Source organism: Bufo gargarizans, chromosome 5, assembly GCF_014858855.1.
Source record: "Bufo gargarizans isolate SCDJY-AF-19 chromosome 5, ASM1485885v1, whole genome shotgun sequence".
Taxonomy (NCBI): Eukaryota; Metazoa; Chordata; class Amphibia; order Anura; family Bufonidae; genus Bufo; species Bufo gargarizans.
Window position 1 is genome coordinate 386,654,089 of NC_058084.1, and position 26,085 is coordinate 386,680,173.

At 47.0% G+C, this 26,085-nt stretch overlaps 1 protein-coding gene across 1 annotated transcript in view; it reads right to left on the bottom strand.

Moving 5' to 3' along the window:
- The window catches only part of STK31 (serine/threonine kinase 31), a 250,414-nt gene extending 227,233 nt beyond the window's left edge, over positions 1-23,181 (bottom strand). The window contains exons 1-2 of the mRNA XM_044295539.1: positions 23,149-23,181; positions 343-440 (exon numbers count right to left, since the gene is read on the bottom strand). Of these exons, the coding sequence (XP_044151474.1) occupies positions 343-351 (9 nt within the window). The 5' untranslated portion in view covers positions 352-440; positions 23,149-23,181. The remainder of the gene's footprint in view (positions 1-342; positions 441-23,148) is intronic.
- Positions 23,182-26,085: the final 2,904 nt, after the last annotated feature.

The following is a 26,085-nucleotide window of genomic DNA, read 5'->3' on the forward strand; positions in this document are numbered from 1 at the left end:
GCCGGATCGAGGACCTATTAAAGTGAATCCGCTGCGGCTGCCCCACGGTGAGTGTTCGTGCATTGCGGCCCGTGTGCAAGAGGCCTAATACTGTCACACTTGCGGCACTACGATCCGTCCGGACACAAACCACAGCATGCAGCGGTTTATGTCCCGCTGATTCTCTGCCAGATTGTGTCCGGATCTCTGCCGCACCCCATTATGGTTAATGGTGCCGGTGGGCATTCCGTCTGCATCCAGCAGTGCCGGATCCAGTGAATTCCGGCAGGCTATTCTCAGCTGGAACAGCCTGCCAGAATCACTAACGCAGATGTGAAAGTAGCCTAATACAGCGCCACATACCTTGTACATCCAGTGACGTCTTCTTAGATCTTGTCTTTCCTCATCTTGTCCTTTCAGACCAGAACACCATGATGATTAATTTCAGCCGTCTCTTCTCCCTGCAGAGTTTGACACACAGACATCTTAGTTTCCTACTTTTCCAACATCCTCCAACCTTCTGAACACCCCATCCTGTGCCTGCTGTGCTCCCCAATACTAAACTGCAGAAACAGATAAACCACCTGAAAATACTAGTACCAAATAGTGCCCCTTCAATAATTATTGGCATGCAGTGCCCTAAAAAATAACTGCGCCCAGCAAATAGTGTGCCTGACACTAATAAACATAATGTAGGGGTGCCACCTGTGTACTATTACTAATGAGCGCTTCCATTGTAGAGCGCTCATTAGTACAGCCTTTGAGCCCTGTCTTCGGCTTGTGTAAAAAATAAAATAAAAAAACTAACCTCATCCATTTGATTGCGCCATGGGGAACACGCACTGCTCACTGGATGCACAGGACAGGACCTGCGCTCCAGCGTGATGACGTTTCGCAGCATTAACTGGAAGCAGCGGGACCTGCAAAACGTCACTCTGTCCTGCACATCCAGTGAGCAGCAAGTGTTCACCGCAGCGCAATAAAATGGATGAGGTGTTTTTAAATTTCTCGCTTGTATCATTGGGGGACACAGGACCGTGGGTGTAGCTGCTTGCTGCCACTAGGAGGCGACACTAGGCTAAAAAGTGATAACTCCTCCCCTGCGGCTATACCCCCTCTAGCCTGGAGAAAGCACATCAGTTTTTAGCTTAGTGTCGTAGGAGGCAGACCTCCCTGCTCAGCAGGGTGGCCTTTTTTTGATTTGATTAATTTTGTTATTTTTCACAGATTTCATGGACGGGGCACAGGAACGCTTGCGTCCCTGTCTCCCTGGGAGGCTGGCCGGTGTTGCTGGTTCCACCGCCCTGCCTCCCCAAGAAGACAAAGCGGACCAGGGCAGCCTCGCTCCCCTGCTTCCCGCCAGCAAGAGGGCCACCTCCTCTCCAGCCCTTCTCTGCCCGGACCCCTGATACCTGGTGCCAGCGGTCGTGGGGTGGCCCTGCTGGTACAAGACTAAGGGTGCAGACCACAGATGAAGACAGGTGAGTATCACTGTCCCTCCCCTGTCCCCCTCACACCATGGCCCTTTCTTAAGGAGGCTGCGAATCTTCCACCAGTCGCAGCATGTCGCCTCACAAATCGGGCAACGAAAGGGTTAGTCACAAACACGACGGCAGCATTTTAGACCCTTTCTCCTCACCCCTCCGATCTAATATCGAGCAGGGGTCATTTAGAAACTACCGCTTACTGTGCTCCCTTCTGTTCCCCCTTTTCTCAGACCGACTGGGCGGGCTCCCCGGTCGGCCAATCACCGCACCTTTAGATGGTATACAGCTTGGGCGCCTGCTAGTACCGTTCTGGGTACCTCTGTTTTCCGGAGGTGGAGCGGAGATCCCAGTCGGCCAGGCACCACAAATCTAGGCCCCGGCTTCGTTCGGGCCTACCAAATTTCTTCTCGGCCGCGCCGTTTACGGCCCACCGGGTGGGCTTCCGCGGCCAGTGGCACAGGCAGCCTCATTCATTTCACCGATCCAGGTACCGCTGTTCGGCTGGTGGTGAGTTCCAGTCGGCCTGCATGGAAAATTTTAGTTTCCGGCTTTGCGACCGCAACTTCCACCCTCAGGTACGGGGGGGGGGGGGGGGGGGGGGGTGGGCCTTGGGTTTCTATCCGCAGGCAAAATGTGCCTTAATATTGCAGTACTAGCCTTGTCCATTTGAGGTTAGGTCCTCACCCAAAAAAAAAAAAGGGCGCCCATACTGGTCCCGCCCTCCTCACAGACAGAGCTCTCTATGCCCAGGGCCTTTACCCGATCCCAATCTGTGGAGGATTCCTAACAGTTTCCAATCCACCCTCCGGGACCGTTTGGTTGATAATGCTCCAACTGTGCAAAATCCAGTGGAGTACATCTGAAGGATTCCCAATCCACCCTACGGGCAGTTTGGTGGATAGTACTCCACCTGTGCAAAGCCAGTGGAGTACATCTGAAGGGTTCCCAATCCGCCCTCCGGGGCCGTTTGGTCGATAATGCTCCTCCTGCGAAAAATCCAGTGGAGTACATCTGAAGAATTTCCAATCCACCCTACGGGCAGTTCGGTTGATGGTGCTCCACCGGCGCAAAGCCAGTGTAGTGCATCGGGAGGATTCCCAATCCGCCCTCTGTGGCCGTTGGGTTGATAATGCTCCAACTGCGCAAATCCAGTGGTGTACATCGGAAGGTTTCCCAATCCGCCCTCCGGGCCGTTTGGTTAATAGTGCTCCACCTGCACAAAGCCAGTGCAGGACATCTGAAATTTTCAAGACCTCTGGGAGTTCGCAACCCACCCTCCTGGGTCGTTTGGTTGATAAATCTCCACCTGCGCAATCCAGTAAGTGGACCTATAGGACACCCTCGGAGTAGTTTGGTCGTTATACCAATACCGGTATAACGACGGTAAAAAAAATAGAGGGGTTAGTGCCGTGAGGGGGGGGGGGAGGGGGTGTTCAGTTATTCGTACTCAGAATCCTGTTCAATCTTCCAAGATTACGATACTGGGTATGCATTACCCCCTTCTCTAGGTGGTATTTGAACTACTACTGGTGGCAGTACTTACCTTATGTATTACCTCTTCCTTAGGTGGACTGACCGCGCTAGCACTGGTCTCAATAGCACCAGCTCCGTAGGTGGCGGAATTGCAGTTCCACTGGATACAATACTGTCTGTATGTATTAGTCTCTGTTTAGGTGGCATGATGGCATTCTCAAGGCCGTTACAGTGTTTACGTACCCATTGCCTCCTTACTTGGGCATAAACTCTTCCCGCCGGGTACTGAACTCGTTGCATGCAAGTTCCTACTGTATGCGCTACCCCCTTCGGTAGGTGAGGTACTTGCACTACCTCGGGTTACAGTACTTGCTGGATATGTTATCCATATCTCTGTCATAGGTGGAATGATTGCTCTGACATTGAGTAGGTGGGGTAATTACACTTGCGTGGATTGTGTTTCTGACTATCGCGCTACCCCCTTCCTTAACCAGAGGATCGCACTACCACTGGATGCTATTCCATTAGTCATTCGCCATCACATGCTTCCTGTGGCATTACCCTCTACAAATGTTCCTTTACGGGGGAATCACTAGCATTTTTTACATGGTATAATTTAACTACGTCATGACACTAGATGCTTGGCTTCCTTCAAAGTGGTCAGTGACAACAGTTGGTACCGCTGGTACCTGGTACTCTCCATCTAGTGGCATACGGATTTGGCCACAGGATTCTATGGCTACTTTCAGATTGTATCCTTCTGTTCTTCTGGCACGGGTTGGGGGCATGAAAATGTCGACCTTTGTGCTCTCAGGGGGTCACCCAGCAACACTTATGTGCCCTAGAAGACCCCACATCCCCATGGGCATCCACCGTTCAGGTCAGTCACATTACCCAGAATGCTCTGATTTCCATCCAGCAAGCAGAGTATTCCGCTAACTTTGGATTCTTACCCACCACTCTTCCTTATTTAGGTGAGGATGTTATGCTGGCACTCTGCAGTGACCATTACAAAGGACTTTTCCTTCACATGGAAAGTCTTCACGCTAGGACTAGATGGTCGTAATCGCTGTAGTGAGGCAGCTCACCTCAGGTAGGGGTTCTACCCTACCACTGCTTCAGCGGTTGCTCCTGTTCAGCGCCCTTTTCATTTTACGCTGGCGGAGCATGTGGTAGCTCCTACTGCACAAGGGGTGTTCGCGTCATCATTATACGCTAGGGTTCCTGCTGCACAGCCTTTTCATCAGAGAATCAGTGACCTCTACGGGGTGGCCTCCTCCTCAGCTGGAGTATGGCGTTAGCATTACTCTTGTGGCTTCCCTTGTATGGCCCCATCTTCAGGCGGAGTATTGCATTACCTATAGGTTCTGTAGTGGGTCAGTCTCAGAGGCAATTGACTTTAGCTCTGGCTTCTCTCTGGTTTACACTACCTATGAGTGCCTGTTGCTCTGGCAACTGTTGTCCTTCTGTCATCAATTGAGGCGTGGCAATGGCGTACTTGCCATTGCTGATCAGCACCTATCTTCGAGTGCATTCTACTGGGTAGCTTAGTCCTTGCGGCACTCGTCAAACACTAGGTTGCCATTATAAGCGCGATTTGGGTTTTTAATGGTTGATGCTGTGACACCATCATGCTACCTCTCTTCAGATATGAGTAATATCTATGTCACCTCAAGCCAACGGTGGTCATTCTTTCACTGCTCATTCCAGTGGTGGACTGAGAGTCTCCCACGACGGCTAGAGCGTGTGTCTTTCACGTCTGGTCACCGCTAGTAAGGGTCTCGTCTCTCTGGTACGGAGCATACTTTTCCTTCCCTCTCCCTCCTCGAGCTAGATAACTGTTCATCTTCTTCTGTCTAGCTGTCCAGTAGCCATGGGTCATATGACTCTGGAAGCTCATCACTATTTTTCCCACGTACCCAGGGTTCCTTCGGCTACGGTGGAGCTGTGGGGCGTCGTACTCGCTTTCCACCCGGCAAGAGTATTTCTCTCATCTTTGTCCCACTCATCTGTCCTTCCAGGCAGGGTTGCCACATTGTGAATATGGGGTCACTGACGGGGCTTCCCATCACCGATGTACTCTCGTTGGCTTTATCTTTCCTTTCTCTGAGGTAATATTTCTTTGGCCTGCAGTGGGGCATGCCTGGCTCAGGCGTTTTTGTCTCGGTGGTTTCTCAGGCAGCTTCTCTCGCTAGAGATCTCACGACAAGCCTTTACAGCTGTAAGGGCATTGGTCTACCAATATTCCGCTTCCTAGGGAGCGTTCTCCTGGCCAGGGGAGGATCCTGCGGACTTGGATTTTAGTTCTACTCCCACAGTTGCGACCAGGAGCCAGTGTTTTGGTAGCGTTTTTCAGAGTTACTATGCCTTCTTGTTCGTATTTTTATTTTCTTTTATCAAGCGCTTAAGGCAGTGCTCCGCCCAGTATCCTCTTTCTTTACAAAAGGTAGTCGCCCTTCCACGTACTCTCAGACATGGATTTTTCTTCCTTCCCCCTCGCATTCTACAGACTGAGCTCTCTATCAGCCATGTGATTTTGCCTCCGAGGTTGGCTTGTCCATGACTAGTGCTTCCGCTGTGCTGACTTTTGCCAATTTTTTCCTGGAGGTCCTTGTCAGAGCTGACAGCCTCCAAGGGCTGTTTTCCACGTATTTCCATTTAACAGCTGCTCGGGCATTCCGCCCCGGGGTAAGGCATCGTTCGTTGAGCCTTGGCCCTCCCGACCAGTGGCCTGCGCTTCTCGGGTTCATATCTGTCATGCAGCAGCTTTCCAGTTGTGGAGAGCAGTGTCTTGGTCTTCCGGACACACCATCACCAAGTTTTACCGGGTGTCTTCCTACGGGCGACGGCTGCTCCCGGCAGCAAGGTCTTGCAGGCGGTAGTGGGTTACGCGTCCTCAAGGTCGTCTTTTTCTCCATGGGCGTGTGGCTTGTTTCCCTCCCCGTGGACTGCTTTAGGACGTCCCACGGTCCTGTGTCCCCCAATGATACAAGTGAGAAAACAAGATTTTTGTGAAACTCACCTGTAAAATCTCTTTCTCGCTTAGTTCTTTGGGGGACACAGCTCCCACCCAGTAATTTAGGTTTGCTGTAAATGCTGGCCCTCAGTTCGGGTTCGGTTCGACTGGCATTGGACAGTTATTAGTTGTTTACCGTATAGTGTTTTTCTCCTACTCCTATTGCTTGGGCACAAACTGATGTGCTCTCTCCAGGCTAGAGGGGATATAGCCGCAGGGGAGGAGTTATCACTTTGCAGCCTAGTGTCGTCTCCTAGTGGCAGCAAGCAGGTATACCCACGGTTCTGTGTCCCCCAATGAACTAAGCGGGAAAGATATTTTACAGGTGAGTTTCACAAAAATCTTGTTTTTTTGCACAAGAAGAGTGGGAAAGGGGGCATTAATAATACTGTTGCCTCTATTAATACTAGAAGCCACTAATGGAGAAATAATAAAACTAGGGGGCACTAATGGGGTCATTAAAGGCTATGTACACCTTTGGGGGCATTTTTTTTTTAATTATTGCATTGTACACATTTTGAGCTTAGAATAATTTTTAAAATTGGTCTTTATTAAAAAGTATGGAGTCCTTTTTTATTTAGGCTACTTTCACACTGGCGTATTGGCTTTCCGTTTGTGAGATCCGTTTAGGGTCCAAAACGGATCAGTTTTGCCCTAATGCATTCTGAATGGAAAAGGATCCGCTCGAATTGCATCAGTTTGCCTCCGTTCCGTCTCCATTCCGCTTTGGAGGCGAACACCAAAACGCTGCTGTTTTGTGGTGTCCGCCTGACGAAACTGAGCCAAACGGATCAGTTTCGTCAGACAGACACCAAAGCGCTGCAAAACGAAACTGAGCCAAATTGATCCGTCGTGACACACAATGTAAGTCAATGGGGACGGATCCGTTTTCTATGATACAATCTGGCACAATAGAAAACGGATCCGTCCTCCATTGACTTTCAATGGTGTTCAAGATGGAGCTATCTTGGCTACGTTAAAGATAATACAAACTGATCCGTTCTGAATGGATGCAGATGTTTGTATTATCTGAACAGATCCGTCTGTGCAGATCCATGATGGATCCGCATCAAACGCGAGTGTGAAAGTAGCCTTACAGAGATAACATGCTCTAGAAGCACCCTTTGGATTTGCTGTCTCTTCTGTCAGACCAGAAGAAGACAGACTCCTTATCTCTGCTCTCTGACATTTTACACTCAATATAGCTCAGTTCTTATCTCACTGATAAGAATGTGGCTTAAAAAAGTGTTTATGACCTCTCAGTAGTTTAGAGATAAGGTTTATTAGATGACTGTCACAAAGTGAAATTGGAAATAACAGTCACACAGCTATCAAAACAGTTACTCCTTTATGACAGAACAGCTCAATATGTTCAATAAAGGCCAATTGAAAAAACTATTTTTAACCCAAAAAAAGTAACATGCAATTAGGGCTGCAACGATTAATCGATGTAATCGATTATATTCGATAACTGGATTCGTTGTCGACGAATCCAGTTATCGAATAATCGCCGATTCGTTGCTATTCGGGCGGGCGGGCGCTGCATCTTTATTTTACCTTTTTACAATGACGCTCCCGCTCCTGTAACAGCCAGGCAGAGCGGACGGCGGCGTAACGTCACTCACTCACGTGACACGCCTGCTCCGCCTCCTTCATTCATGAAGTGGGCGGAGCGGGCGCGTCACGTGATTGAGTGACGTTACGCCGCCGTCCGCTCTGCCTGGCTGTTACAGGAGCGGGAGCGTCATTGTAAAAAGGTAAAATAAAGATGCAAGCATCGGGGCCGGGGCTGTTAGGGGTTAGGGGGTAGGGGGAAGGGGGGATCTGTCTATGGCACTGCTATGGGAAGGGGGGTCTGTGTATAGCACTGCTATGGGGAGGGGGGAGGATCTGTCTATGGCACTGCTATGGGGAGGGGGGTCTGTGTATAGCACTGCTATGGGGAGGAGGGGGGGTCTGTGTATGGCACTGCTATGGGAAGGGGGATCTGTGCACTGTTATGCCCATAACAGTGCACATATCCCCCTCTCCATAACTACGCCGTCCACAGATCCCCCTCTCCATAACTGCGCCACCCACAGATCCCCCTCTCCATAACTGCGCCACCCACAGATCCCCCTCTCCATAACTGCGCCGTCCACAGATCCCCCTCTCCATAACTGCGCCGTCCACAGATCCCCCTCTCCATAACTGCGCCGTCCACAGATCCCCCTCTCCATAACTGCGCCGTCCACAGATCCCCCTCTCCATAACTACGCCGTCCACAGATCCCCCTCTCCATAACTACGCCGTCCACAGATCCCCCTCTCCATAACTACGCCGTCCACAGATCCCCCATAATAGTGTCGCCCACAGATCCCCCATAATAGTGTCGCCCACAGATCCCCCATAATAGTGTCGCCCACAGATCCCCCATAATAGTGTCGCCCACAGATCCCCCATAAGTGTCGCCCACAGATCCCCCATAAGTGTCGCCCACAGATCCCCCATAAGTGTCGCCCACAGATCCCCCATAAGTGTCGCCCACAGATCCCCCATAAGTGTCGCCCACAGATCCCCCATAAGTGTCGCCCACAGATCCCCCATAAGTGTCGCCCACAGATCCCCCATAAGTGTCGCCCACAGATCCCCCATAAGTGTCGCCCACAGATCCCCCATAATAGTGTCGCCCACAGATCCCCCATAATAGTGTCGCCCACAATTTGTTTTAATATGGCCTTTGAACATAATTTTTCAAGTAAGATCATATAAACCTCTGTTTTGTAATTTTGTCGTTTTTCCCGATTAATCGATTAATCGAAGAAATTAATCGGCAACTAATCGATTATTCAAATAATCGTTAGCTGCAGCCCTACATGCAATCATAAAAAAAATGCCTCCAAAGTTGTACATAGCCTTTTATTTTACTGGTGGCCACTAATGGGGGACTTATTAATACTGGGGGCCAATACTGGGGCATTATTAATACTGGGAGCCACTAATGAGGGCCTTATAAATACTGGGGGCCTCTAATGGGGCATTAATACTAGGGGCCACTAATGGGGCCTTATTAATACTGGGTCCACTAAAGGGGCATTTTTAATATTGGGGGCCTTATTAATACCGTGGCCACTAATGGGGGTCTTAATAATACTAGGGGCCACTAAAGGGGCATTATTAATACTAGGGCCCAATAATAGGGGCCTTGCTAATACTGGTGGCCACTAATGGGGCTTTATTAATACCGGAGAACACTAATGGGGGCCGTATTAATACTGGGACCACTAATGGGGCATTATTAATACTGGGGGCCACTAATAGGGGCCTTGATAATACTGGTGGCCACTAATGGGGCTTTATTAATACTGGAGAACACTAATGGGGGCCTTATTAATACTGGAGGCCACTAATGGGGCATTATTAATACTAGGGGCCACTAATAGGGGTCTTGCTAATACTAGGGGCCACTAATGGGGCTTAATTAATACTGGAGAACACTAATGGGGGCCGTATTAATACTGGGACCACTAATGGGGCATTATTAATACTGGGGGCCACTAATAGGGGCCTTGATAATACTGGTGGCCACTAATGGGGCTTTATTAATACTGGAGAACACAAATGATGGCCTTATTAATAATGTGGGCCACTAATGGGGCATTATTAATACTGGGGGCCACTAATGTGGTCCTTATTAATACTAGGGGCCATTACTGGGGCATTATTAATACTAGGGGCCACTAATGGGACATTTTTAATACTTGGGGGCACTAACGGGATCATTCATTTTACTGGGGCCTTTGTTAAGCCACGCCCCCACATAGGGCATTATTAATACTGGGGGCCACTAATGTGGTCCTTATTAATACTAGCGGCCACTACTGGGGCATTATTAATACTAGGGGCCACTAATGGAACATTTTTAATACTTGGGGGCACTAACGGGATCATTCATTTTACTGGGGCCTTTGTTAAGCCACGCCCCCACAGCTTCACTTGGCCAGTATTTTTCGGTATTAACTGTTGGCACTTTGCAATAAATAATTGTTTTTTGGGTTGCATTTTGGGCACTCTGTCCCCTAAAGGTTCGCCATCACTGTGCTATTCCATATTGAGGCATTCAATCTTTTTTGGAACATGAGAGTCTATGTGTGACGGGTGCTACAGGAGGTCTGGGTATCCGTATGTAGGTGTGCTGAAGGGGTCGTATGTCCTATTTAGATTTGGGGTATGACCTATATGGGCAGTGCACAAGGGAAAAATGTTCTGTGGCTTATTAACCTAACCACTTTTTGTTACCCTCTTCAAAATCTGACTATTGTTCCTCTTTTAGTGTTGCCAACTAGGGTTATGTGCCAAGTCACCATATAAAGCCTGGGCACAAACATTACACAGTAGTTTGGTGGGGAAAAAAGCTGTGGTCACTTTGACATGGTCAGTATTTTTTCAGCATTTGTAAGCCAAAAAGAGGAGAGGAAAAAGTATAATTGAACGTTTTGTACCTCTTCTATATTTTGGATCGACTCTTGGTTTTGGCTTACAAATGCTGATGAAAAACACTCTGACCAAATACTGGCCGTGTGAAAGTGACCTGTGTGAGCAATGTAATGCTTTTACATGGATTTTAAATGCACACTAACGTGCCTGATACATTACCTTGCACTCATTGCTAGTCACAATCTCTGGGAGCTTGGACCCCTCTTTCACAAAAAAAAAACCCGTGTAGGTAAGTGTGTGATGCCATAGACCTAAGGTGGAATTAGATGGGCAGATAATCGCACAGAAGGTCGGGAACGAGCGTTCATATCAACCCAATCTGCCCTTCTAGATTTGCAGCCAATCGCCCGATGAACAAGCAAATCGCGTGTGCAGTGGGTTAAATGATCGTTCGATATGCTGCCCAGAGACAATGCAGCTATATGAGGACGAGTGATCGCAATAGTGACCACTCCTCCCCATACTGTGGAGATGATCACTGCATGTAAATGCAACGCTTCATCTCCACTTAAAAGGGGTTATCCTATCCTATAAACACCCCACGAAATTCCCGGGTCCCTCATAGAGAACATACTTAAAGGGGTTGGCCACTTTCTGATTACTGTTAATCACTGTGTTTGTAAGATGATTATATGGCACTTGTGGAGATTCTGCACCATTTTCTATATTTCTTGAGGTATGTCCCCTTGTTTACAAAGGCTTTTGTGCTGTCCACACAGTCAGTGGCATGCCTAGGGTATTTGGCACCTGGGGCGGGTACATTCTCTGGCACCCCCCGCCAAAACCATAAGAAACTTTATTTTCACGTTTAAATATACAGAAATATTTAATTTAATTGAAATAACATTTGTTATCGCTCGTAAACCGAAAATTTCTCGTAAATGAAAATTTTAAGGGAGTGTGTCACCATGAAAATACAATGTAAGCTGGTATTACACATTTTGTAAGGGAAGGTGAAGGAAAAACTACTGTTTTTCTCAGCTTTTATATATTTTTCTTACAGGTTCACCTGACGGGGCGAATCATGTTATATTTTTATAGAGAGCGGGCTGAAGTTTTCACTGATGCCGGTGCACCCTGCCCTGATAGTAGGGGCTCAGCTGTCAGTGACAGCCGGACCCGTGCCGCTGATCGGACGGGCACAGCTCCTGCACCTGCCCGATCAGCCCACCATACCTGTACAGAGCTGGGACTCAAGTCATGTCCTGCAGCGCCGTATCCTGGTATCCTACAGGTTAATAAGCCTGGTCCTTTCTCCCATCCATATTTGGACCCCTTGTAAATTTCTTTCCTGGCACTGGCTGGCAGCAGCCTTGTGACTCCTCAACCCCCCCCATTGAAAATACAACGCAGCAAGGCCCTTAACTGAAAAAATACCTCTCTAGTCTGTCTAGTCTGCTGCCTCTTGCCTGCACACTGTTCTGCCACAGTGCCACTATCTGCACCACTCCTAACTACCACAGTGCCACTGTGACTGTCTGCACCACTCCTAACTGCCACACACCACAGTGCCACTGTGACTGTCTGCACCACACCACAGTGCCACTGTGACTGTCTGCACCACACCACAGTGCCACTGTGACTGTCTGCACCACACCACAGTGCTTTTTGCAGGCTCAGCTCGGCGGCACTGTATCTGCAGACACACACTGTGACACACACAACACTGGTGAGGTGGTCACTTCACTAGAAGGCACAGGCCGCACAGCCGTTTTCTTGCTCAGGAGCACTGGAGCAAGTGGCTACAAGGAAGATGGTAGGTTTTTCCGCCTGGAAGGTGAGCGGCATCTGGCGGCGAGCATACAAGTGAGATAGGTGTGAGAGCACTCACACAGGGGCGGATTAAGTATATCAGGCCGGGGGCTGTTTACCCATCTTGGGCCTGCTCTGTCCATTTTCCCCGACCGTCCCCTCTTTCACGTTGTGCCCCATGTTTATTTTTTGCTGGTAAATATTAAAGAAAACTATGCCACGTATATAGTGTCGTTGCCCATTACCCCTGAGGATGCCAGAGATCTGGCAAACGTTATGGGGGCAGCATATGTGTAACACCCCAGAGTTGTGTTACTACACGCCTCTAACCCTCTACTATCTGTAAAGAGCCTTTACATTTGTCATCTGATATGATTTTGCTCATGTCTTCACAACTGTGCATCTAAACCAGGGGTGCACAACCTGCGGCCCGGGGGCCACATGCGGCCCTCAATACCATTTTATGCGGCCCCCAGCCATCTGGTAGCAGACATGTATGTCTATATCTTGTGGCTGCTCACATGAATCTTTCATGTATTGTCCCATTAGATGGGAGTCCTAGAAGTTAAACTAGACATTTAGAATATATACTGTATGTTCAATATGCCATAAATATAGTATTTCACTTGGTAATACCCCTTTAAAGATTATGTTCGGCCCTTGGAATTGTTTCAGGTTGACAATGTGGCCCCCAACCAGAAAAGGTTGTGCACCCCTGATCTAAACACTGTATTAAATACAATTATTGTTGTAGTTTTCCAGGTTGACCACTAGGTGGCAATAACATTGGCAATATAATGAAAAACTGCTTCACTGTGATATCTTAGAAATTATCTCCTTTATTTCACCGAAACAGCGACGTTTCAACCTGTTAGGAGCTTGATAAAGACAGGTCGAAACGTCGCTGTTTCAGTGAAATAAAGGGGATAATTTCTAAGATATCGGAGTGCCGCAGTTTTTTCATTGTATTGCAAGTTATTAAGGAGTTCAGAAGGCTAGAATTTAACGCTGCGGGCACCTCCACTAATGAACTGGAATAATACAGTGAGTAGTGCTGTCTTATCTACAATTTATGAAGCAACATTGGCAAGGTATCAGTCCCAGTTTTGTGAATCTAAGCTGGAATGGTTCATTCCAGCTTAGCTCCCCCTCTGTGTAGGTGTGGACTGTTCCCACATCCTGCAGTATGAGAGGAGAAGGAAGTTAGGTCAGTGTTCCAGCCACCCCTGTTGGGGAAGGCTGTGTGATAGAGTTCAGGAGTCCCCCTGCATAGGGAAAAAAGCCAGGATCTTGTCTCGGCTAAGACATTGATCAAATACCCAGACTGAGCCCTGCAGCCTCAGCTGGATGAAAAGAAAGCAGACAACCTCCAGAGTTCCAGGACGAAAGCATTCCCTGAGATATCATCTGAGAGTCAAGTCCAGAGACCTAGGAGAAGCCATATCCTCATCAGCTAGTCTGTCCCCACACAGCAGAAGTATAAAAAAGTGCAGTAGATTCCTGCCACAAGTACAGAGCCATCAAGCAGACAAAATACTCTGCAAGCTCCAGATTTATAGTGCTGAAGATTTATTCCTGCCAATGATTGCTAAAACCTGCTGGGACCAAAGACCAAAGCTGTATACTGCTTGGATACAAGTTATCTTCAGTAAACAAAAGTTTGAACTTCATCTAAAGGTCTGGACATCATTTTTGCTACAAAATCCCTCTATTATTCCAACTCTCACGACACTCAAAATATTGCAAGTGAGCCAGGAGTCCAGCAGTACCCAGGTAGGAGACACCGTTGACACAATTATCACCACCTATAGAGACATTATAAGCGATTTCACCCATCTGGCATTCCTAATCTGGGACGTGCGTTATAACACCTTGGAAGGGCCCTGTGATAGTATCCTGCGCACGCTGCAATTTGCGTCACGAACAAAACATAGACTATCATCTACACCTGACCCAGTCATTGCATAATTTGGCGTCAGCGTATACCCGTATCCTGCTTATTGCATATGAAGCGATTGTAGAGGACGGCTATCGTCAGTGCTGACCCTAAACCATATAATCAATGCGATTAATCAATGAAAAGGACGCAATAGAGGGACGAGTGGTGACAGTGCACAGAACCACATCCCTGGTGCAGGAGTGAACGCAGAATAATACACTCCGATAGCTCGCCGGTGTTTAGTGGTCGGAGGACTTTTAATGAAATAGAGTGGAATTATTACACCAGATTATAGGATAAATGTAAATTGGGGCTATCAGCCGTAGGGGAGGGGCATTTTTTTTTTTAGGAGAACCTAATACCCTTTATTTATCTAGGTCAGATTTGTTGAATTGACGTCTATCATTTCCCATTTCGTCCTACGGCAGCACAGAATGGGTTAACTTCGTTCTCATCCGATCCTAGGACCGCCCACCTAGATAAAAGGTACAGATTAAAATAATTAAATCATTAGTAGTGACCTATAAAGGCTGCTTCCTCCAGAACCTCCTTGTGTTTTTTTATTGTCCTCATCGGAGGATGAAGCCCACCTATGGATCCTCCTTGGAGATGGCCGTTTGTACCTTGTTTTTTCCAGGTCAAGGCCGGAGAGTGGTTTCAGCCATGTATGCTTCCCTGGCTCCACTCTCGTCCTGCTTGCCTCCCACCTGCGTCCCTTCAGCGTCCGGCCATTGGTTTGGCTGTTAAGCGCTGTGCCGCTCAGGTATTGCCGGCTATCTTCCCACTTCCGGTATCCCGCATGTGGAACGCATCGTGGAACGCAGACGCGGCGCGTCTGACGTCATAGGCGCACGTCCCACTCCTTTGGGCGCCAAATTCAAAACACAGGTATAAGAAGCGGGACTATGCAGAGCTCAGATGCCCTGGTACCTAGGCAGCTGAGCTCTAGCGGTTTGAAGGTATTGCCTGTCCTATTGTCAGGCAGTTAACCCCTGATTACCCTGCTGTTTTTTATTGGATGACTTGTACCTCCTTTTTTTTTTTTAGATGTCCTCCACATCCAGCAAAAAGGAAAAGAGGGCTCGCAAGAGCAAATACAGATTGTGTCAGGGTTGTGATCAACCTCTTCCTGATGACTTCCTGCAGGATCTCTGCCTCAGGTGTTTCCAGGACACACAGGAAACTATACCTGCAAAAAAGAAACAGAGAGCTGAATCTGTACTCTGCATCTCCTGTCTGCAGCCCTTACTGGAAGACCATACCTCTAACATCTGTGAGCAGTGCTCCCATCCAGATGAAGCATCAGATGACAACACCACCGAGATGATGTCCCTGTTTAAGGCTTTCCTCAAACAATCTAAGTAAAAAAAGTCATCAAAAAAGAGGAGACGTCGGTCTCCGGTTTCCTCCTCTGCGGATTCACGGTCAGAAGGCGAAATCTCCTCTAGTTCTGAGTCTCCTGTTCTAGAAGATAACTTTCTATTTAACAAATCTGATACGAATCATCTGATTAAAGAAGTGAAGAGTATCATTGAGACCAGTAAAGAAAAGGCCAGTAGCCATGACGAGGATAATCTCTTCTACTTCCCGAAGAAAAAGGCGTCGGTGTTTCCAGGTCACCCTGTTCTTGATGCAGTTATGCGTAAAGAGTGGGAACATCCAGTGGCAAGGCTGAACTTAGGCTCCAGATTCAGAGCAGTTTATAAAACAGATCCGGCGGAATCCTCGAGCTGGGAAGGCCCTGCTAGGGTAGACCCAGCAGTGACGAGGTTAGCCAGGAAATCATTTTTTCCATCAGATGACTCAGCCTTATTGAAGGACCCTATGGAGAGGAAGGCGGATGGCCTCCTCAAGAGGTCACACACCTGGCGTCTCTTAATAAAGCGGCCATGGCATCAGTCCCAGTGGTGCGAGCTCTCAGAGTATGGTTAAGCCATCTTGGCAGGGACATTGAAGACGGTGTCTCCAGAGAAGACCTCCTGAAACAAATACCTAACCTGAAGCTGGCAGCAGAATTCCTCTGTGATTTCCCAGTAGATACGATAAGGTTTACGGCGAAGAACATGGCTCTCACGAACTCCATACGAAGATCGCTCTGGTTAAAGCTCTGGTCTGGGGATGCATCTTCGAAGAACAATTTATGTTCCCTCCCTTTTGAGCCGGGAGAATTGTTCGGGTCTCACCTGGATAAGCTGTTGAAGGCAAATATGGAGGATAAAGTATTACGTTTTCCTCAAACCAAGCGGAAGGATAAACCCAGGAGTTTTCGTTCCTACAGACAGGATCCCAGAAGATCAGGCTATAGAGGTCGCTCAAACCGAGGAAGATCTGACCGTAGAACTTGGGGTTCGTCTGAGAAATCTAAGAGGAAAACGGAAGAGAATAGGCCTCAGAAGCAGGAATTCTGACGCCAGAATTATAAGGGTAGGAGGTCGATTATCCAGTTTTTACCGGAGCTGGCTTCAAATTACATCAGACAGGTGGGCTCTGGACATCATACGAAATGGCTACAATCTGGAGTTCAATCACGCACCAAAGGACAGGTTTACTGTAAACAAACCAAGAGATCCACAGATCTTTCTTTTGTTAAGAGAGTTCAGAGAAAAGGGAACTTTGGAACCAGTTCCAAACGATTCAAAGAACTCTGGAATCTACTCCAGAATTTTCTGCGTACCCAAAGGGAATGGGAAGAGTCGGCTAATTATAGACCTGCGCTACTTAAACCGTCATCTAAAGAAGATCCATTTCAAGATGGAAACGATAAGATCCATCGCTGCTGTCCTCAGGAAGAACCTGTTCATGGCTTCTTTAGATCTCAAAGACGCCTATCTGCATATTCCCATAAATCCACAGGCAAGAAGATTCCTGAGAGTTGCCATCAAAAGAGGCGGAAACATTTTGCAGTACCAGTTCAGAGCTCTTCCCTTCGGGTTATGTTCAGCCCCGAGGATATTCACAAAGATAGCAGTACTTATTGCAGTAGAACTTCGCCTGAGGGGGATCCAAATCTTCCCATACCTAGACGACTGGTTGCTGGTAGCCGGTACAGAGAAACTACTGCATCAACATCTGGAACAGACGGTGGACCTCTTACAATCTGTGGGTTTCCTAATAAATTGGGAAAAATCAGATACGGTCCCAGCAACATCCAAGATCTTCCTGGGGTTTCTAGTAAACACTGTCACCATGAAGCTCTATCTTCCTATGCCAAAGGTGGAAGCACTGAAGAAGGAGATGAGAACTCTGATGTCCCTCCACTCCCCTTCAGTACGAAGGGTTATGAAAACTCTGGGTCATATGACGTCAGTTTCAGAAGCTGTCCCTTGGGCAAATATCCACAGCAGGGATCTTCAGATGAATATGCTGCGAGCTTGGCGACTCTCCAGACTCAGTTTGGACGCGAGAATAAGGCTGAATCCAGCGACAATTCGGTCCCTCAGATGGTGGTTACGCACAGAAAATTTAGTCAAAGGAAAGAGCTTCCAGTTCCTGTCTCCGGTGATCATAACTACGGATGCCTCCGGCCAAGGATGGGGAGCCCTTCTTCTGAACAAGTGGGTGCAAGGCCTCTGGACGCACGAGGACAGGATGAAATCCTCGAACTACAAAGAGCTGAAGGCGGTTCTGTTGGCTCTTCGCCACTTCAAGTCCGATATAGTGGGGAGATCCGTTCTGATCCGTTCGGACAACTTGACTACCGTATTCTACCTGAACAAACAGGGAGGTACGAGGAGCGGACTTCTTCTGGAGTTGTGCAAAACTATTTTCAGCTGGGCGGAATCACACCTGCTGGAACTAAAAGCAGCGCATATCAGGGGCTGCTGCAATACGCAAGCGGATCATCTGAGCAGGAAGACGGTGAACCAAGTCGAATGGGAGCTCAATCAGTCCGTTTTTCACCAAATTACAGAGAAGTGGGGCTCTCCTGCATGGGATCTGATGGCGACAGCGGAGAACAGAAAATTGAGCAGGTTTTGTTCACTGAACAGCTTCGACAGTCCAACAGTGGTGGACGCCTTCTCCATGAGCTGGGAACGCCTATTCATCTATATATTTCCCCCGGTACCTCCATCCCGAGAGTTCTTCAGAAAATAGCAGAGGAGAAGCCTCAGGCCATTATGATTGCGCCATTTTGGCCGAGAAGGTCGTGGTTTCCCCTTCTACTTCACTTGTCCAGGGGGAACTTCTGGAGACTCCCCCTGCGGCCAGATCTCCTGTTGCAGAACAACCTGTATCATCAGAATCTACAACGTCTACACCTTACGGCCTGGAGGCTGAGAGAAGCAGACTAGAGAGAAGGGGCTTGTCACAATCGGTAATCAACACCCTGCTGGCGTCTAGGAAAGACTCTACCAACAGAAAATATGCTAAAGTCTGGCAAAAATTTCTATCCTGGATGTCACAGACCAGCCATGAAACCATCAATATTTCTAACATCCTGCAGTTCCTTCAAGATGGGTTCCAGAAAGGGCTCAAGCCAAATACGTTAAGATCCCACATGACGGCAATAAACTCTGTAACAGAAAATGAATTCCTTCATCATCCTTTGCTATTCCGGTTTTTCAAGGCAATCAAGAGGCTCAAACCTATTCATAGAGACCCGGTTCCCATCTGGGATCTTTCTCTGGTACTAAAAAGGCTTGCAGCTCCCCCATTTGAGCCATTACAGGAAGTGGACTACAAATGGCTCTCCTGCAAGACTCTATTCCTTACAGCAATTACGTCTGCCAAAAGACTGGGGGAACTTCAGGCATTGTCTTCAAAATTCCCATACTTACGTTTCCTGCCAGATGGGGTTCTTCTTCGTACTATGCCAGCCTTTTTGCCTAAAATCCCTTCAACAGCAAACAAAAATAGAGAGTCGTTCCTCCCAGTATTTTTTCCTGAGCCTCTGGACGAGAATCAGAAACTCTTACATACATTGGATGTTAAAAGAGCTCTACTTATCTATTTGCAAAGAACAAGAGAATTCAGAGCAGTAGAAAACCTTTTTGTCCTCTTCTCTGGGCCAAGAAAGGGTTCTTCTCCTTCTAAAGATACTTTGGCAAGATGGATCAAAGCCACAATAATGGAAACCTATTCTCTGGAAGAGATACCACCTCCATTTCCAGTGAGAGCACATTCCACCAGGGCCACGACTACTTCTTGGGCAGAGGTCGCACAGGTCTCGATTGAAGAAATCTGCAATGCAGCATCCTGGTCTTCATCCCTGACCTTCGTCAAGCATTATCTTTTGGATGTTAACGCTAGGAGCTCAGCCTTTGGCACTGGGGTTCTGTCTGCAGCTCTGAGTGAAGATACCCCCCCTTGTGATCTATGAAAATCCCATTCTGTGCTGCCGTAGGACGAAATGGGAAAGGAAAAATTCTTACCTGGGATTTTACTTTCCTTGAGTCCGTAGGCAGCACAAGTATACCCTCCCTAATAAATTTCTTATATTGTTTTTTTTGGCATAATTCTTGGTCTGAGTCTATTTGTATTAACACAAGGAGGTTCTGGAGGAAGCAGCCTTTATAGGTCACTACTAATGATTTAATTATTTTAATCTGTACCTTTTATCTAGGTGGGCGGTCCTAGGATCGGATGAGAACGAAGTTAACCCATTCTGTGCTGCCTACGGACTCAAGGAAAGTAAAATCCCAGGTAAGAATTTTTCCTATAACAGCCCCAGCCCCTCATAGTGTATAGCGTACAACACTCCGCAGTATACAGTGTAATGCCACGCATTATACAGTATATAACATCGCCCAGTATACACTGCCCCATAGTATGCAATACATAGTATACAGCACCCCTCAGTATGCAGTATGGCACCCTATAGTATACAGAACCCCACAGTATGCAGTATAGCACCCTATAGTATACAGCACCCCACAGTATGCAGTATAGCACCCTATAGTATACAGCACCCCACAGTATGCAATACATAATATAACACCCCACAGTATGCAGTATAGCATCCTATAGCTTACTGTATAACACCCCTACAGTATACAGTACAGCAGTATAGCACCCCACAATATACAGCACCCCACAGTATACAGCACCCCACAGTATATAGTACCCCACAGTATGCAGTATAACATCCAGTATTGCACCTCACAGTATACAGTAGAGCAATATAGCACCCCACAATATACAGCACCCCACAGTATACAGTAGAGCAGTATAGCACTCCACAATATAAAGCACCCCACAGTATACACCACCCCAAAATATACAGTAGAGCAGTATAGCACCCCACAGTATACAGTACCCCACAGTATACAGTATCCCACATTGTACAGCACCCCACAGTATACAGTAGAGCAGTATAGCATCCCACAGTATACAGTAGCCCACAGTATACAGCACCCCACAGTATACAGCAGAGCACCCCACAATATAGCGCAGTCCACAGTATACAGTATCCCACAGTATACAGTACCCCTCAGTATACAGCACCCCACAGTATACAGCACCCCACAGTATACAGTACCTCACAGTATACAGAACCCCTGAGTATACAGCACCCCACAGTATACAGTAGAGCACTCCACAATATACAGCACCCCACAGTATACATTAGAGCAGTATAGCACCCCACAGTATACAGTACCCCACAGTATACAGCACCCCTCAGTATACAGCACCCCACAGTATACAGCACCCCATAGTATACAGTGGAGCAGTATAGTCCCCCACTGTATACTGTGGGGGACTATACAGTGGAGCAGTATAGTCCCCCACAGTATACAGCACTCCACAGTATACAGCACCCCATAGTATACAGTAGAGCAGTACAGCACCCCACAGTGTACAGCACCCCATAGTATACAGCACTCCACAGTAAACAGCACCCCACAGTATACAGTAGAACAGTATAGCACCCCACACTATACAGCACTCCACTTTACAGTATATTAGCATAACAGCCCCTGTCACCTTTTCCTGATGTAATCTTCACAAAAAAAGCTCCACAATTATGACAAACATCTGCAGCAACACTCCTAGAGAGAAAGGACCTTTGATTACCTCATAGCCATGTGACCATTAATATCGATATGTTACTGGTCACATAGTAATAATGTCATCAAAGGTCCTTTCGCCTAAGAGAATCACAGCTCTCCTTCCTTGCAGAGACATTGGGGCGGGCGCTGCTGCTCATCCCGCCTGAGCCATTCATTAAATGATTCAATTAATGGCAATGGCAGGATGCGCTAGCGCTGCTAGGCTCTCAGTCAGAGGCTGCCCCCTGCCTATGATTTCTGAACTCTCTCAGTTCCCTGCCTGGAGGCAGGCATGCATGGCACCCCCCCCCCCCCCCCCCTGTATAGCTGACAGCCTGAAACCCGGTGTGGACCGCCCCCCCTCGGCACGACACTGCATACAGTGGTCCTGTACATAAGATGGCCGCTGATGGAATGTCATGTGACCAGGCAAATCAACTTCATGTGATGCCTCCTCCATTTAAATACACTGCCTCTGCCATCTATATTTGTTCTGTTGGGAGTTTAGTGTAGGTGCAGTGTGTTTGAATGGAGGAGACATCATAGGGAGGTGATTTGCCTGGATATATGACCCTCCATCATCAGCCATTTTATAGACAGGACCTCTATGAGGACAGCACAAACGATTTTGTAAAAAGGGGGCATAGCTTATGAACTTTCAACAAATACTATATTAGTAAGTGCCATAGAATTATCTTACAAACACATTGGTCAACAATAACCAGAAAGTGGCCAACCCTTTTAACTGGTCCCCACACTTGAGTCCTTCCGGATCGTTGCACAGTCGCCGCTGCATCTCCTTGTAGTGCAGATCACAACATACAAGGGGGGCAGGGGGTTTTCAGCCAGTAACAGGCTGCGATGGTGACCTGCTCGCTTGCATCAGGTGTAACTTCACCCATGAGCTAGGGGAGCAAGTCACCGTTGCGGCCTGCTATTGGCTGCACCCCCCATTGCTGGATGTTGTGATCTGCACTACAAGGAGATGCAGCGGCAGCTGTGCAGGGAGCCGGAGGGACGCAGGCATCAGGAACCAGTTAAGTATGTTCTCTATAAGGGACTCAGGCATGTTACAGGATGTTTACAGGATCAGATAAACCCTTTAACGAGCAGCTAACTGCTTCCTTCCTGACAATCTGCTGCTCGTCTGCCCCTGTAAATCCCCTTTAAGGGTGCATTCACAGGACCGTAAGTGTTTTGCGGTCTAAAAATTGCGGATCCGCAAAACACGGATATCGGCCGTTCAGCATTTTGCGGACTGCACATGGCCAGCGCTATATAGAGAATGCCTATTCTTGTCTGGAACCGCGGACAAGAATAGGACATGCTCCATATTTTTTGCGGGGCTGTGGAACGGAACAACCGATGCGGACAGCACACGGTGTGCTGTCCGCATCTTTTGTGGCCCCATTGAAATGAATCGGTCCACACCCGTTCCGCAAAATTGCGGAAAGGATGCGGATTCATTTATACGGTCGTGTGAATGCACTCTAAGGCCTTATTCATACTGTCACGGATGTAGTAGGGGAGAACACCAAAAGATAAAAAGAAGAAAGGGAAAAGACACTAGGCCGCACCGCTAGGGAAGGAAAAGGATCACCACCTATAAAACCCTGCTCCTGGCCCTAACTCCTATCCGTATGGGCACCTCTCGATGGTAGAGATGCCCATACACAGGAACCTAGAAAACCTTGGTGGCCCTCGGATGCCCTAATGGTAATGACAGGGCAGAGACAACCCGCTCCTTCCCTGATGAAGGAACCAGCGTCTTGCTGAGGCCTAGTAAACAACAAAGGTGGGGGGAAAACAAAATACAACAAACGGAACACTTAACTTCTGAGGCTGATGGATGATGGATTAACAGGACTTCAACTAGAACCACACTCCAGCTCTTCCAAAAACCGAATGAAGCTGTCAGATCACTAACGTGCAGATAATCTTTCAGACCTTCTCAAACCTGTCACCGGTGTGACAGTACCCCCCCTTCTACTGGTGACTTCCGGGCTTATCAGGATGAGCTCTGTGGAATGCTCTCACCAGATGACTAGCATTAACATCGGTCGCTGGAACCCACATCCTCTCCTCTGGTCCGTATCCTCTCCAATGAACGACATACTGGTGGGATCTCCGGAGAACTCGGGTGTCTACAATCCTGCTGATCCCTACACTGACAAAAGACAGAATGAAAAATGGCAGATCAGGTCTGTTTATAAGGTAGGGGGGTATGTCCATGTGCTGAAATGTCTCAATTGGCTGTCCTGTACCACCTGATGGAAGTGTCATGGGTCAAAGTTCTTCACAATGTAAAAGAATATGGCGCCGGTGAATATTGCCATATGTTCGCATGTTCGGCGAACCGTGAATGAGTAAAGTTCGCTGCGAACCGACTGCCGAGCAAACCGCAAGGCCATCTCTAGTAATGACCTTTAAAATGAAATAAAACCACTAGGGAGCACTTTTAAAACAATAAATTAAACATTTTTGAAAGTTGTCTATTTCTATAATCGTAAGCCTCTTTCACACATCTGTGTGACATGACAGTCAGTGTTTTATCTGTGAAGGGTCCATTGTTGGTCCATATGTCTGTTTTGTATGCCCTCTGTGTGCCAGTCGTATATGTGCACTGCTACGCTCATAAAGAGATTTCCACAGCATCTCGTACCAATAGTCAGTGGAAACCGCTAACAGAACACCGATGACATCCGTATTCTGTCAGTGGTTTACACTGACCCATAAACCTCAATGAATACATATGGTCCACAGCATGGACCAAAGTAGTGTATGTATAAGGATGTGTGAATAAACATTTTAAAATCTGTGGATACGTGAGCTGTCCATGGAGAACATGGACAGGACAAGACTGCAATTTACTGACGTGTGGAAGAGGCTTATCAATACAAATAATTGCTGTTGTTGAACTTCTAGGTTTTCTGAGTATTCTCCTGCTGGCATCATCACCATATAGTTTTAGAGCTGTATTACAGTTCACAGTGACCTCATGTGGTTATTCTTGTGAATTACATATTTTCTTAGAAAAGTTTAAAAGGGTTTTCCAACATTTTAATACTGATGAGCTGTTTTGAGAAGGCAGCAGTACTCCTGTGAGCGACACTGCCCTCTCACCAACGATAGCGCAGTACATTGTATAGCGGCTGTGCTTGGTATCGCACATTCACTTGCATGGGGCTGAGCTGCTCCTAGGAAGTATAAGGGGCTTTTCGCACCAAGCTTTGCAGTGTCCTTGGGCATACAGTTGAAGTCAGAAGTTTACATACACTATATAAAAAGACACATATGCATGTTTTTCTCAATATCTGACATGAAATCTGAATAAACCTTTCCTGTTTTTGGTCAATTAGGATTACCATAATCATTATTTGCCAAATGCCAAAGAGAACATGTTTTACAGCATTTTTATTACTTTCTGCAGTCAAAAGTTTACATACATTTCATTAATATTTGGTACCATTGCCCTTAAACTGTATGACTTGGGTCAAACGTTTTGGATATCCTTCCACAAGCCTCTCACAATAGTTGGTCGAAATTTGGGCTCATTCCTCCTGACAAAACTGGTGTACCTGAACCATGTTTGTTGGTCGCCTTGCTCGCACCTGCCTTTTCAGCTTTGCCTATACATTTTTAATAGATTTGAGATCAGGGCTTTGTGATGGCCACTCCAAAACATTGCCTTTGTTATCCTTAACCCCTTCACTTCCTGATCAACTTTTCACCTTAAGGCCTCATGCACACGACAGTTGTTGTGTTCCGTTCCGCAAAATGGGGTTCCGTTGTTCCGTGATCTGTTTCCGTTTTTGTTTCCGTGTGTCTTCCTTTATTTTTGGAGGATCACCAGACATGAAGAAAAGTAAAAAAAAGTCTTAAGTCAAGTTTCCAATGCAAATGATAGAAAAAAAACGGACGCACTGACGCGGATGACAAACTTGTGTGCCTCCACGTTTTTTCACGTCCCATTGACTTGAATGGGTCCGTGAACCGTTTTCTGTGAAAAAAATAGGACAGGTTATATTTTTTTGACGGACTAGAACCACGGATCACGGAGGCGGATGACAAACGGTGCATTAGCCGAGTTTTCAACAGATCCATTAAAAGTCAATGAGTCCTCAGAAAATCACGAAAAACGGAACAACGGACACGGAATGAAACAACGGTCGTGTGCATGAGGCCAAAATCCCAGGCCGATTTTTGCAAATCTGACATGTGTCACTTTATGTGGTAACTTTAAAACGCTTTTACTTATCAGGCCATTCTGAGATTGTTTTCGCGTCACATATTATACTTTATGACAGTGGTAAAATTAATTCAAACAATTTCATTTTTATTTATGAAAAAATACAAAATTTTGAAAAATTAGCAAATTTCCAAATTTCCATTTGTCTACTTTTATAATAGATAGTAGTAACTCCAAATATAGTTATTACTTTACATTCCCCATATGTCTACTTTATGTTTGGATAATTTTCAGGACGAGTTCAGTTATAAAGTCACTTTCTGGGGCTTACATATTAGAAACTACACCCCTCAAGCTATTAAAAACTGATTTTACAAAGTTTGTTAACCCTTTAGGTGCCCCACGAGAATTAAATGAAAATGGGAATGACATTAGAATTTTTTTTTAGCAGATTTTCAATTTTAATCTATTTTTTCTGTAACACATCAAGAGTTAACATCCAAACAAAACCCCAGATCTATTACCCTGAATCTGAAGTTTACAGAAACACCCAATGTATGATCAAAAACTCATGTATGGGAGCACAGCATGCTTCAGAGTGGAAGGAGCAACATATGGCTTTTGGAGAGCAAATTTAGCTGGAATGGTAATTGGGAGCTATGTCGCATATGAAGACACACTGAGGTGGCCCTACAGTGGAAACCCCCAAAAAGTGACCGCATTCTGGAAAACTACACCCCTCAAAGGTAATTCATGGAATTGGCTGTGAAAATGAAAAATACATT